This window comes from Peromyscus californicus, unplaced genomic scaffold (genome assembly GCF_007827085.1).
Source record: "Peromyscus californicus insignis strain IS unplaced genomic scaffold, ASM782708v3 Scaffold_3__1_contigs__length_106647218, whole genome shotgun sequence".
Taxonomy (NCBI): Eukaryota; Metazoa; Chordata; class Mammalia; order Rodentia; family Cricetidae; genus Peromyscus; species Peromyscus californicus.
The window spans coordinates 68,538,719-68,553,321 of record NW_026294551.1 but is presented as its reverse complement, the minus strand read 5'-3'; the positions used below and the strand labels follow the sequence as shown (position 1 = coordinate 68,553,321).

Sequence of the window (14,603 nt, the reverse complement as noted above, 5' to 3'; positions counted from 1 at the left end):
GAGGGGGGTCCAGCAGTGGTAGCACACTTTAATCCCAGCACTTGGGAGGCAGAGGCAGGCAGATCCTGGTCTACATAGCTAGTTCCAGGACAGCCTGGAACACAGAGAAACACTGTCTCAAAAAAATAAAATTAAGAAAGAAGAAAAGGGAGGGTGAGAAGTGGGGGAAACCTCATTAGCAATCATAACGAACAAAGGAAGACAGTAAAAACAGAATTTCATTTTACCCATTAGACTGTTAAAAACTAAAGTAAAAAATCATGAATGAAGATCCTGGGGCAGCCAAACTAGGCAGCCTGCTACAGGAGCTATGGGCACCGGAGTAACTTGTCACTGTCCTGGGAGACTGACTGCGCACAATCCCACAGCTCAGATACTAAAGGGCAAGAACGCACAGACAGGACAAGAGCCAGCAGCTCACCGGGAGGGTGTAAGGCCATAAGTCTGTCTGCCACCAAGACACCCAGGCCGTGGGCTGGCTATCCCTGGCCCTGCTGCAATGATGGCTCCGGCACAAAACGTACTCTACGGACTCATAGTCAAAGAGGACTTGATTCTGTCTTTTAAATACTAGTGCACTGATCAGTTTTTCAGCTGTAATCTTGAGGTACCTATAAATTACAACTACAAGGTAGCTGTAAGGATACAGGAGAGGGGAGGGGAGAGAAAGAAGGGAGGTAGGGAGGGAGGGTAGCCTCGAGATCCCAATCTGAACTGGATGCGATCAGTTAAGAAAAGCACTAAAAGGTGAGACAGTAGCTGATGTCTACAAACCAAATATTCAGGGAGCTGAAGCAGGAGGGTCAGTGCAGGCAGCTTGCAGGCCAGTCACACAGCACTGCAGGCTAGCCAAAGCCACACTGAGGGGCTCTCTCTTCAACCAATTAAGGCTTTCCACTGCCTCGGACTCTCCTTCCTTCTTGCATCTATTCTGCATCTAGCTCTCCAACAGCTCCTAGGAGGTTAAGACTACAAATAACAGGGCTGGATCACGAAAACCCATTTGTGCTCGGTTTTGTCAAGAGGCTTCCTAATTTCTCAAGGACCGGTAAATGAAGACAATGTCACACTTTCTCTGTAATTCAATGTTAACACCTGGAACAAGAAATACATCCTACAGGAAACACTTGCATTGGTCAGCTCTCTGCTTCTGTCTTAAAAAGAGAAAAGGTCTATTTTGGCTCAGCCTCGGAAGCTTCTGCACGTGGTTGGTTGTCCCATCACCTTGGGACAACAGATCACAGCAGAGTACAAAGCACAGAAGCTGCCCTCTCAAGAACAAAGGACGCCTTCTGAAGGCATCCTGCAGACTACTGAGCCTCCAGTGAGGTCAACCAGAAGGCTCCAGGCCTGCCCAGAGCTGCCTTTAACTGCAGATGCAAATTTGCTGATGCACACCGCATTGCGGCCCGGCCCTCAGGAGGCAGGCAGGCAGTTTCCAGTCTACCATAAGTCTTTGGAATTTCTGGGTTCAATCACACAATTACATGTAATCCTCTTCAATGCCCTTCCAGAAGACAGGGCCATCCCCCCATCTTAATTGATATGGGTAACTTTTTAAAAGTAAATTAATTTGTGTTTTGAGACAATTATAATTATGAATTTGTGTGAGATTAAATGAGTCAAGAACAGACACTTGTGTTTTCAGAAAGAGAGCTGTGAAGCCTGAGCGTCTCAACAGCCACTCTGCTGCTTCCAAGGGTTCCCTGAAATCACAAACGCCCCAGCGGCTTCCTTCTCTCCAGCTGCACTAAAGTCACAGAATACCCAAGGTCCGGCAGTCCATCACAACCCCATTTCCCCAACCACTCTCCTCGAAGATCCACCAACCACTAGACCCCATGGCGGGTCTAGAAGTCATTTGCAGCCTCTTCCCACTTTGCATCTTGGATTAAAACTGAACATCAGAGCCAAACATGGCAGAAAAAAAGCCAATACACTGCACACTCAACTTCTGACAGCTGAGGAAATGCTGCTCCGTGTGAGCATGGCTGGCCACCCAGACTACTCACAAATTGGGAAAGCTCTCCGACTAGGATCTTGGCTTTAACATGCAACAGCTGTTGTTGTTGTTTTACTTCACAAAGAATAAAATCCGAAGTTTTTTTACGACCTGGAAAAGCGAAAGGCTCTGGTCTCATCCCCACCAGTGTCTCAGTGTTCCCAGCACGCTGTCTTCAGGAATATGTTCTCACTCCACACTTCCTTAGCTTATTCTAGGCTCTTTGACTAAGGTCCCCTCATGGGTCTGGATGCAGCTTACTCCCTAAGTCTCACTTCTCACCTTCTCAGAGACCTTCTCTGGACTTATGTAAATACATACCGCTGTTTCTCCTACATCACTTTCTTCTTTACCAGCTTTCCTTTCCCACAAAGTAGTTATCACTACATGACATCATGAATACTTATCTACAGAGTAAATATCTCTCCCACCGGAGTGAGCCCATGAGAGCAGAAATGTCTTTCCACTGTTGTATTATCAGTACTTGGCTCGTTCAGAAATTCCAAGGTGCTGTTATGGCATCGAAACTGAACAAACCCTATCATTGCCATGCAGGGAGATATGAAAGGGAAGACATGCAGTTCAAACAAGTAAGAGTTCCCTAAGAATCAATGTAACACCTGAGAAGTCGCCAGTATTCTTACTGCACAGTAACCAAAGAACTCACTTCCCTTAAAAGCTGCTGATAAAACCTTTTAATTGAATTACAAGGTGTAATGCTCAATTAAAAACATCTACAACTTACTGCTACCTAACAGCAGCAGTGACAGCTGCAGCACAGCTAGAAACACTGGGACTCTGTTATGCTGCGCACTGCCCTGTGTTAAGATGAGGAGTGCAGAAAACTGCCTCCTATTTTCTTTCCTGTACGGGAAGGCTCTTCCCTGTGCACTCATGGAATGTGCGAAAGCAGGGTAATAAAGGAGCGGGAGAGCTGGCATGTGGCACTTTATCCTAGCAAATACTTGAGAAACGCTAAGAGGTGACCAAGTACCTTTCAGAGAAGGCTGTCTTGACACTGGCTACATTAACAGCAAACATACAGTTCTATGAAATTTAGAAGGACGTAAGACTGTAACTATGCTCTGAAGTGTGTGCTTGAAGCCAATGGCAAAGTATTCTTCAACATAGATTGTTGTACATGTTTTCTCAGAAAGTAAAGAAGGCTAAGGATTTCTGTGAAATAGTTCACATAGATATATATCATATAACCGGCATGCTAAATGTTACACACAGTCTTTCTGGAAAGAAAAAAATCCATTTCCACTGTCCCTCTTATAACTCCAAGGCCTAGGCTCAAACAGCACACTCACTTTATTATATATACTCTTAAAACATGGCAGCATGGGGCGGAGGAGCTAGCTCATTGGTTAAAGTGCTTGCCATGGAAGTGTGAGGACTGGAGTCTGGCTCCCCGGCACCTCTGTAACAGTCAGGGGTGCACGGCAGCTCACCTGTACTTCTAGCCTCCAAAAGCAGACACAAGGCACCTCTCCAGAACAAGCTAGTTAGGGAGACTAGCTGTGTGTCAGTAAGCTCTGGGTTTGACTGATAGACCCTGCCTTGATGATTACAGTGGAAGAACAATTGAGGATAATTCTTGACATCAACCTTGGGCCTCCACACGCATGCATACATATGTGTAGCTATGGCTGGCCTGGAACTTGCTACATAGACCAGGCAGGCCTCAAAGTCCCAGATCTGCCTGCCTTTGCCTTCTAAGTGCTGGGATTAAAGGCATGTGTCACCATGCACAGCCTAGCAATAATCTCTTTAAGGACTCTGACCTTCACTAAGACCCACAGTGTTGGATATGTGCATATACACACATGTGCCCGACACACATGCAAAATAAGGACACACAGACACACACAAAATGGAAAAGGAACAAAATGTATGGCATTGTGACTTTGCTTCTAGGCTGCCCTAAAAAGAGCTTGGGCATTGCCACTAAAACCACACAAGAAAAGCCTCATCAGACTGAAACTCACAACTCTTCTTAGATCCACTGACAACAGGGGTCTCAGAGAAAACTGCTATCTCAGAGACAGGCATCAGAGCTACAACTGCCAGAGCAAAAACCTGCACAGCATCCAGCACTGGAACAGAGAAGGCATGTGTCATGGGAGAACCCCAAGTTAAACCTGCACATTTTCATACCATGGTTCCCTAGATCCATTCGAGTCAAGCAAGGGCAGTCAACTATCAATACTATCAACACTGTGGGTCTTAATGAAGGTCAGAGTCCCGAAGGAGGTTATTGCTAGGCTGTGCATGGTGGCACAGGTCTTTAATCCCAGCACTTGGGAGGCAAAGGCAGGCAGATCTGGGACTTTGAGGCCAGCCTGGTCTATGTAGCAAGTTCCAGGCCAGCCAGAGCTACATAATGAGACCATGTGGGGGTGGGGTGGAGGGAGGGAGAGGGAGATGGAGATTGATTAGTGCTGCTCTCAACCTTGGCCAAAACCTTTCTCTGCAGTGGGCAGCAGTTAATGCTTAGATTCATAACTGGTCCAAGTGTTGAGAACTTGTGACTATTGAGTGCTCAGCCCTAAATGAGACATCCATATCAAGCCCTGCCACACCCACTGCCAAGGCTCAAGGAATATCCTAGAAGGAGGAGAGAGGCCAGGCAGTTATGGCACACACCTTTAATACCAGTGCCCAAGAGGCAGAAGCAGGTGGATATCTGTGAGTTCAAGGCCAGCCTGGTCTACAGAGCTAGGTCCAGGACAGCCAGGGCTACCCAAAAAGAAACCCTGTCTCAAAAATCAAAAAACAAATTAAAAAAAAGAAAGAAAGAAAAAAGGAGCAGAAAGAATGTAAGAGCTGGAGGATGAGGCAAAGTGCTGAGAAATACTATCTTCTGTATATGACAAAGCCATTGTACCCATCAATTCACTGCACCTGTTGTTACCTGCTTCAAGTAAAGCCAATAGGACCAGTCAACATTCCAGGAGGTAGTACTAAGTGGGTCTGCGTCTGCCACCCCACCCCCACTGCCACCCAGAAAAGACATGAAGGGATGAAAGGAGGTAAGAGGAAAAGGTTTGAGACAGATCACTGTCTACATGTATTAAACAGTCAAAGAATAAATAGAAAACATTTTATTAAAAAAAGATTCCAGAAAGAGAAAATGATCATCAGAAAATAAAGAAGTCAGTCATCATTGAGGAGCTGACTGACTTGGTGGGTGAAGGTATCTGTCACCAAGGGTGACAACTTGAGTGTGATCCCTGGAACCCACATGGTGGAAGGAAAGAACTGACTTCTCCTCTGGCCTCCACTTGGGCACTGTGGCATGCCGCCCCCCTCCCCCCACACAAATAAATACAAATGTAATGAAAAGTTTTGAAAAAGAAGGTAGTATTCAGAGATATTTAGTACATAAAATGTTCCAACTAAATTACTATTAAACTAATTTCAGTGTTTTAGACTGTGTTTATGTATTATAAAGTTAGCATATACAACTGTTAAAGTCTTATAATAATAACCATTAGGAAATATAACAGGAAAACAGGATTTCAGAACAGTATAAAGTTCATACAATATCTAGAGCAAATTGAACAGGAAATACACAAAGTTAGATCATGAAATTTACTTCTCAACACAATTACTCAAAACTCTAAAGATGTCAATTCTCACCCAATTGGAACCTTAAACTCAAAGTAATCTTAAAATGCCCACAATATTGAGAATGTATACCATGCAATATCTTATACAAAAATATAAACAGGGCTGGAATGTAGTTTAGTGGTAGAATGCTTTTCTTTGTACTATGGGCAAGGCCCTGAGTTCTAAATACCAACCCCACCCTGGGCAAGGGGCGGGGGACTAGGGGTTGTCAGGCAGTGGCCCCATGCATCACTAACTGCTCTGAAATTTACCTCCAACTCAAAGATCTGCCCATCTCTGCCTCCCAAATGCTGGGATTAAAGGCGTGCACCACACTAGGCAACTAGCTCTAAACTGGGCTGGATTATAGGTATGTGCCACCAAGCCCAGGGGGTCTGTCTTTCTTTCTTTTTTTTTTTTTTTTTTTTGACAGATGCTCAGAGTGCCAGCTCTGAACTATTCTCTGTGACAGTCCTAGAAACGCAGTTGCTCAGTTGGACAGCCAATGTCTTATTTAAGAGCCCCCACCCAAATCACACAGATACTTACAGGCTGAGGCTGCTCCGCAATACAGCAGTTGAAACACAACCAGAACTCACTCATGCTTTCAGTCCAGGGCCCCAGCACGCTCCAGCAAAAGCTCCAAATCTGCAGGCAGGAGCTCCACAACTTCGCCCTCAAAGTGAGGAGTGGCCGTCAAAATAATTTTATTTCACTGGGTCTCTGTCCTTGGAGTTAATGTCTCAAGTCGATTAAAAGGAAAATCTGATTGTTTCTTTTCTCTGCTTCTCTACAGAGACTCGGTTCCAAGTCAGTGGGGAGGAAAAGAACCACTTTGATCCAGAGCCTGGAGCAGGTCTAGGAAAAGGAGGAAAAGCAAATGAGTCAACTACACTATCCATGGAATCATTTATCTTTTGAAACCTGTAATAAAATAAGAGTGAATATTACCCAAAAAGCAAATACTGAAAATCAACAATTTCACAAACTCATTGACTAAACGAATTATTATTTTGAGTTATCACTTGACTATGAAGGGTTAACGTTGTAATAGTGAACATAGAAAAATCCTTGTTTCATAGAATAGTCTATAACTATAAACTATGAATTAGTTTAATATAAACTATGAATTAGTTTAATAAGCATTTTATTTAAAAATCACCAGATAAAACATGATAGTTGCCATTCTTAAGTTCCACAAAGAAATGCTGATCATTATTTTCATGTTTCAATTGAGTCCTTTGTTCTCAGACAACCCACAGTAGCGACGATCAATGAACTCTAAGAAAAGCAGGTACAGCACACCAGAAACCTTAAAGTGACCATCCATCCACAGAAGAGAACCGTATATGGAAGCTGAATACATTTTGCTAGCTTTCCTTCCCTAGATTCAGCCATTAGGACCCCTCCTCCATCCCAAATAATTAGCATTGAGTGGAAACACCGAACATCTCACCACTGTAAGCCAAGGTGAGTCCAGGCAATCCCTGTCAGGTAACTTCCTAGCTGCAGCAGAACCAAGTGGACTTACTGCTGACTGCCAATGCTGAACTGCTGACTGGCTGACAGGAGAAGCAAAGAGGGAGAGCCAGAGAGGTTCCCGTCATTTTCAAGACCAGTGTCACCTGAACACAAATTTGCTTTGGTGAGGCCTGAAGTTATAGTAAATGGACTCATACTCTTGGCAACCTACCGTGTACATTAACTGAAGATGCCCAATACCGGATACACAAGCTGCAAGCCAAGGAAGTCTTAGCAATCAGCCAACAACAACCGAAGCAGTGGTGAGAATCTAAGAGAAGCAGCAGCATGAATGGAAAAGATGGCCCACAGAGGCCTCAGAGCAAATGTAATTATGACAGGTACAGGAGTTTACTAAGGACATCTGCCTATGTCCAGACAAGAGAGAGTTGCTATTAAATGTGGCATCACAGGGCCACCTTCAAGACGGAACTGGCACTGAGAAAGGATAATCAGACCATGGCGGGGGGGGGGGGGGGGGGGGGGGGGGGGGGATGGATGCACGAGGATGGACGGGACAACCAGTGGAGCCAACAAGTGAAAGCAGTGTTTGCAAGAAAATAGAAAGCTTAAAAAGATATGTGGGAGAGGGGGAAGGAAAAAGCTGCCCCTGAAATGAAAAGATCAAAGGTCAAAGATGACTCATTTGGTTACACAAAAAGATGTAAACATTCCTGCCCCAAGTGGTAAAATATAAATTTTATTTGTATTTGTAAACCTCTTAAAGAAGGCTCATAAGCCAGGTGTTGGGGGTGCACGCCTTGAGAGGCAGCACTTGGGAGGCAGAGGCAGGAGGATCTCGATCTCTGTGAATTTGAGGCCAGCCTGGTCTACAGAGTGAGTTCCAGAACAGCCAGAGCACAGAGAAATCCTATCTTGAAAAACCAAAAAAAAAAAGAAAAAGAAGTCTCATAAACTGATAAACACTTTATCTATAAATGTCTATAAATCATTATCTCATCAGCTCGCAAAACCCTGGAGACTAACCAAATTAAAATTCTTCCCTTTTAAAATTATATTATGTAAATATAAAAAAATTCTCCTTTATTCTTGCTGTGACTACTTTAAAAAGTATTATTTTATGTATCATAGATTACGTATCCTTTACCCTACCCAGACACGCTTTTAAAAATTCCCCCCTTTGACTTCTTCAAGGCAGGCAGACTCTAACCCTGCTGAGACAGGCACTGGAGTCACTTCTGTGGTGAGTGTGCTCAAGACACAGACCTGACTAGCTGCAGAGCACACCATCTGGGACCTTACTCTGCAGTCCAGAGGCTAAGTCTAACACGCCTTAGCAAAGAACAATTCATGCAGTAAGCAACCATTCAAGGAAGACTGAAGGAGAGAAATTCATGGTTATGCTCAATTAAAATACAGACCTGAAACAAACACTCCTCATTTCACCCACATCTAGAGATAAATAGAGATGTTTGTCCTTGGACTGAGAAACAGTCTGAGATTTAACTAAATCAAAGGATCTCTTTTACTTATTTCTCCTGTCCAATCTTTTTATAAGAAATATACCAGGAAATGAGTTAAATCCACAATATCTAACGGGCACTTTTTAAAAAGTTAAAAACTGAATAAACAAAAAAGGCAGTACATAAGGCTGACAAGACAGTGGGAAAGGCACTGCCTACCAAACCCAAGGACCTGACTTGGATCAAAACACACAGGAGACTTTATTCCTGAAAATTATCCTCTGACCACCACACATGAGAATCGAAGTGTCAAAGTGCACTCTCTAAGTGTAAAAAAAAAAAAAAAAAAGAGTTTAAGTATATTAGTGTGTGTGTGTGTGTGTGTGTGTGTGTGTGTGTGTGTGTGTGTCTCCCCACAGGATGCTGTGATACATGTATGCAGTCTGTAAAGTAAAAAATACATCTGTATCCTTAAACATTGATTATTTCTTTATGGTAACAACTTTGAGAATACTCTTCTAGCTTTCTGGAATGGACATGAGCACAGTGTCACTGTATGAGAGTACACCAAAACTATCACCCCTAACTGTAACTCAGTACCCAATGATTAAGTACAGCTCCAAACAGGTTTTACTGCCTTTGAATCCAAGGCCTCAGCCAGTAAGCAATCATGGTGAAAGGGAATCTCTAGTAGCAAGTGCATGCAGACAGCCTGCCTTTGTGCAAACACCCCACTGCTCACCTTGGTGCAGCCACACAGTTACCCTAGCATTTTCATGTCTGTCATTTGCTTTAGTCCACGTATGCCACATTTTCTGATTTATATATAAACAACCAGAACTTACCTGCAAATATTAATTTCACATTTCAAGCAGTTGTGTTTTGACTTTGTTTTCACTGGCTACTCTGTTTAAATTAACACATGGCTTCTTACTTTACCATCTATAATAACTGCTTAACAACCCACATTTCCCCAACTTCAAATTTTCTTCACATTTCCACATTTCTTTTCATTCCCATATATTACTTTAAGAATTCACAATGCTGGGTGGGAATTGTAGCACATGCCTTTAATCCCAGCAATCAGGAGGCAGGTGCATTTCCGTGAGTTCCAAGCCATGAGGGATGAGGGGGAAGAGGAAAAGGAAGGGGGAAGGAGAAGGAAAAACTCACAATGCCTTTGCTCAAGAACAACTGATTAAAACACAGCAATTTGTGAACTCTGTATTTGTACAACACAATAAACCTGCTGGAATGTATTTTCAAACCAAGACATGTTTGCAACCCCATAGTTTTTATTTGTTAAGTAAACAATGGACTTTAAGATGTTTCCTAAGGTGGATGCCTCAGGAAGTGTCCATCTTCTTGCTTTCCTCATTAAACTGCGCTTTTAGATTTCTGGTGTATAAACCTAAAGTATTTATAAACAATATCTTCAAAGAATACTGAATCTGTTGCAAAAAAATTCAACATTGCTACTATACTAATAGTTACTTTCACTTGAGCTGAAAGTTCCTTAAAATAATTCATTTTCAAAATCTTATACTTTTTAAAACCAAGTATTGTTATACTGAAGAGGATCAAGAGTTCAAGGTTACCTTCTGCTATAAAGCAAGTTTGAGGCCAGCCTGGACTACATGAGACCTCTCAACAAACTACAAACCAAAACAAACCCCTTACACTTAAAAAAAAACAAACTATGCCCAGGGAGCAGCATTCTAACAGCTACACAGCTCAGCACATTCCACACATAAGTCAACATTCAGACTGGTCTACAGCATGATCAGCTTCTCCTAAGACCTCATCTTAGAGAAGGAAGAACTGTACACAGTTCACGACCTGAGTACACTCAGTCTGTGTAGCACTGCACCAAAGTTCAGAATCTGGACTTTGAAATAAAGATATGTGACATGTGCTCTGTTTAAAGCCAAGTTTAGATATTATTAGTGCAGAGTGACACTCCTCTAGCTATCCAAAGACTTTCAGAAGTTTGAGTATTCCAATAATTTCAGAAATGCTAGTATGAACAAGTGACAGGCCCTAGCCCCATCAGTTTTCGGTTATAAATCAGAATGATGTGTTTCAGTTTCCAGATCTAAAATGAGGGCTAAATTAGATGCTGGATACACAGGCACTGCATACTGTATGCTCTTAGTTGTTATCAAAACAGCAAATACAAGAGTAAAGCAACAATAACAGCTCTGCTTCTTTTGGAGCTGGCATGGCACTATGCTGCCCAGTTTAGTTCTGACTCCTAACCTCAGGTCGTCTCGGTCTCAGCCTCCTAGGTAGCTTGTCCTACAGGCACACACTACCATGTCTTACTGTAAATTAAAAAATAGCTTAGAAGCCTATCAAGAAGAAAAACAACTTTTAAAAAAGATTTATTTCCATTTTCTTTGTGTCTGTGTTGGGACATGTGCACATGCATGCAAATATCTGTGGAGGCCAGAAGAGGGTGTCAGACACCCTAGCTCTGCTGTTACAGGGTGGGGGTTAGAAGTTTATGAGCCACCCGACGTGGGTGTTGGCAACAGAACTCAGGTACTCTGCAAGAACTACATGCACCCTTAACCACTGAGCCATCTCTCTAGCCCCAAGGGGAGAAAATTAATGAAAATGGCATATTCACACAAAAGACCAATGAATCACAGCTTTATAGAATAGGATGATTCTTGGAAAGCATTACATAAACCATTGCCACAAATTTCAAAAACGGTTTAAACAATCTCTGTCTAGAGAAACAAAAATAGGTCAAAGCAAAACTCTTAACAGCCAGCCAGGAGGGCACTCAAGGGCGGGATTCTAAACAGGAAAATTCGCATCATAAAAACTCCTGGAACGCTGACAATGTTCTACCCTCCCTCGCCCAGCTAGGCTGGAATGAAAGCCAGGCAGGCACCAACAGTACAACCCCAGCCCTGCTCTAGCTCTTACGCCTGGGTGGTAGCTACAAAAGTATCTGTTAAACAGTATACTTTCGCACCACACAAGTGTCTATATGAAGATTTATCTTTTAATTTAAAAATGTGTTGTGTATATAGGTATTTTGCCTGCGTGTGTGTATACACGCCATGTGCAAGCCTGGTGACCACAGAGTCCAGAAAAGGGAATCAGATCCCTTGGAACTAGAGTTACAAATGGTCACAAGCTGCCACGTGGGTGCTGGGACCTGAACCCGGGTTCTCTAAAGAGCAGTAAATACTCCTAACCCCAGAACCATCTCTCCAGTCCCTCTTCCTCTCCTCTTCGGTGTGTGAGATGTGCCTGGTGCCCATGGAGGCCAGAAGAAAGCTGAAGTTACACAGGTAGTTGTAAGCTACCAGACATGGGTGCTGGGCCAAACTCAACTCCTCTTTAAGAACACCAAGCTTTCTTAACCACTGCGCCACCTACCTAGTCCTGCATATTTTTAAATGACCAAAAGTTTAAATAAGACATAAGTAACAACAGTAATAGTCATAATGAACTGAGAGGGATCGGGAATGAAAATGCAGAGAATCAAAAATACACATCTTAGCCGGGCGGTGGTGGCGCACGCCTTTAATCCCAGCACTCGGGAGGCAGAGCCAGGCGGATCTCTGTGAGTTCGAGGCCAGCCTGGGCTACCAAGTGAGTTCCAGGAAAGGCGCAAAGCTACACAGAGAAACCCTGTCTCGAAAAACCAAAAAAAAAAAAAAAAAAAATACACATCTTTACTAATGACATTGAAGGGTTGGGTAAAATTAGGGGAGAAGGGTGTCTAAATTCTACCAAATGTCAAAGTTGTTTCCTACACAATTACAAAATTATTAATCAATGACAAATGATTTATCAGTACAGCTTAATCACAGCAACATGAACGAACACCAACGGTTCCATACTAATTTTGAAATGTTTTTGTTTTCAGGTTTGTTTGGGTTTTTTTCCCCATTATGTATATGGGTGAGTGTGGATGCATGCTGTGTGGATGAGCATACAGAGGTCAGAGGGCAAGTTCAGAGGTCATTCCTCAGGTGCTACCTACCCTTTTTTTGTGTGAGTGACAGGGTCTCAAACTGGCCTGGAATTTCCCCCAGTCTAGGCTGGCTGGACCGTAAACCCCAGTACTAGGTGTCACCATGCCCACATATATATTTAAGGTTTACTTATCTTATGTATGAGTACTTTGCTTGAATGTACGTATGTGCACTACATGCCTGCCTGGTACCCATGGAGGCCAGGAAAAGGCATTGGCTCCCCTGGAGCTGGGGGCACAGGCAATTGTGGGCTATCTATCAACTGTGGGTGCTGGGAACTGAACTTGGGTCCTCTAGGAGAGCAGCAGCAAATGCTCTTTAGCTCCCAAGCCCTCTCTCTAGCCCGTATTTTTAATGAGGGTTCTGCAGCTCAAACTCAGGTCCTTGCTTTACCAACTAAACTATCTCCCCAGCCTCTTGTTTTCCACATTAGGGGAAAGATCAAGTTATGCCAGGTATCTTCACTCATGTTCTACCTTTTTTTTTTTTTTTTTTTTTTTAAGGTATAGTCGCTTATAAAACCTGGAGCTCATAAACTCAACTAGACTGGCTGGCTAGGGAGCCCAAAGGGTAGGATCCTCAGCCTGTAACCTAGGGTTACAAGCATGCATTACTATGTCCTTTGGCTTTTACACGGAGGCTAGGAATTAAATTTGGGTCCTCATGCTTGCAGAGAAACACTTCCCCGATGGAGTCATCTCCCCAGCTCCTTGTTTTCAGTCTTTTGAGACAGTCTTACATGGCCCAAGTGCCACTAACCTCACTAAGTATGGCTTGGAGCTTCTGATCCACTTCCTACATGCCAAGATTACAGGAACGGCAACTACACACAGCTTGAAATGATTCTTTGAAACTGATTTGTGATATCTCTTGGAGGAGTATCAAACTGTACTTATTAACAGATCTACTTCTGTGTGGTTAACCAAAGCCCAAAGAAGCCACTGTTACTTGAACTAGTCTCAAAAGGTACAGAGAAGAATGCATGCAATTATGGAAATGGTATTTTTCTCATGTTTGAAATGACTCGTTAGACACTAATCTTTCCCACTGATTCATGTAAATAAATCACACAGGCTAAGCTCAATACTTAATGTGACTGGAGAGAGGACTAAGCGGTTAGAAATGGTTTGCAGAGCTCAGTTCTCGGCACCCACACTGGGTAGCTCACAACTGCTGTGCTCCAGCTTCAGGGGATCCAATACCTTCTTCTGGCCTCTGAGGGCACCATGTGCACACACGTACACACAAACAAATAAATACATGTGAATTTTTAAAAACTTAAGTCCTAAGTACATATACAGATAAGTATTTGTGATGACAGTTTTCATTTCTTTGGGGAAACACAGAGGAATGGAAATCTTACATCATATTTTAAGCATAGTATGAGTTTCACTTTCTAAGAAACTGTCCATCACTTTTGCAAACGGGTTTTATCACTTTACCTTCCCACCAGTCACCTGTAAGAATCCCACCGCTCCACATCCTGCCCATAACTCTGTATGGTCAGCATTCATCTTAGTCATTATGGTATAAAGTAGTGTCCCTCTGGTTTTAATTTGCACTTTTCTGGTAACTAATTAATATTAATGGTATTTCTTTTTTAAAAAGATTTTATTATCTTTGTTTATGAGTATGTGTCAGTGAGTGAATGCTAGATGTGTACAAGTATCTGCGGATCCCTCGGATCTAGAGCTACATGTTATGAGCCACTAGGAACCGAACTTAGGTTCTCTAGAATAGAAGCACTTTTGGCTGCTAAGCCATTTATTTCTCTAGCCCCATTAAATATTTTCATGTTTGTTGACACTCACACACCCTCCTTGGGTCTGTATTTTCAGATCTATTGTCCATTTTAAAAAGATGTATTACCCCCACCCCCAAGACAGGGTTTCTGTGTGTGTAGCTCTGGCTGTCTTGGAACTTACTCTGTAGACAGGCTGGCCTTGAACTTACAGAGATCCACCAGGCTCTGCCTCCTGAGTTCTGGAGTTAAAGGTGTGCGCCACCAAGCCTGGTTTGCATTTTTATTATTCCTAACTCTGT

The 14,603-nt window shown here is 43.0% G+C and overlaps 1 protein-coding gene across 4 annotated transcripts in view; it reads right to left on the bottom strand.

Annotated features, from left to right (window-relative positions):
- Cdc42se2 (CDC42 small effector 2) overlaps window positions 1-14,603 on the bottom strand; it is a 77,829-nt gene that overhangs the window by 18,347 nt on the left and 44,879 nt on the right. For all 4 annotated transcript variants that reach the window (XM_052757734.1, XM_052757736.1, XM_052757735.1 and 1 more), the window contains exon 2: window positions 6,167-6,475. In XM_052757734.1, the coding sequence (XP_052613694.1) occupies window positions 6,167-6,220 (54 nt within the window). In that variant the 5' untranslated portion in view covers window positions 6,221-6,475. The remainder of the gene's footprint in view (window positions 1-6,166; window positions 6,476-14,603) is intronic.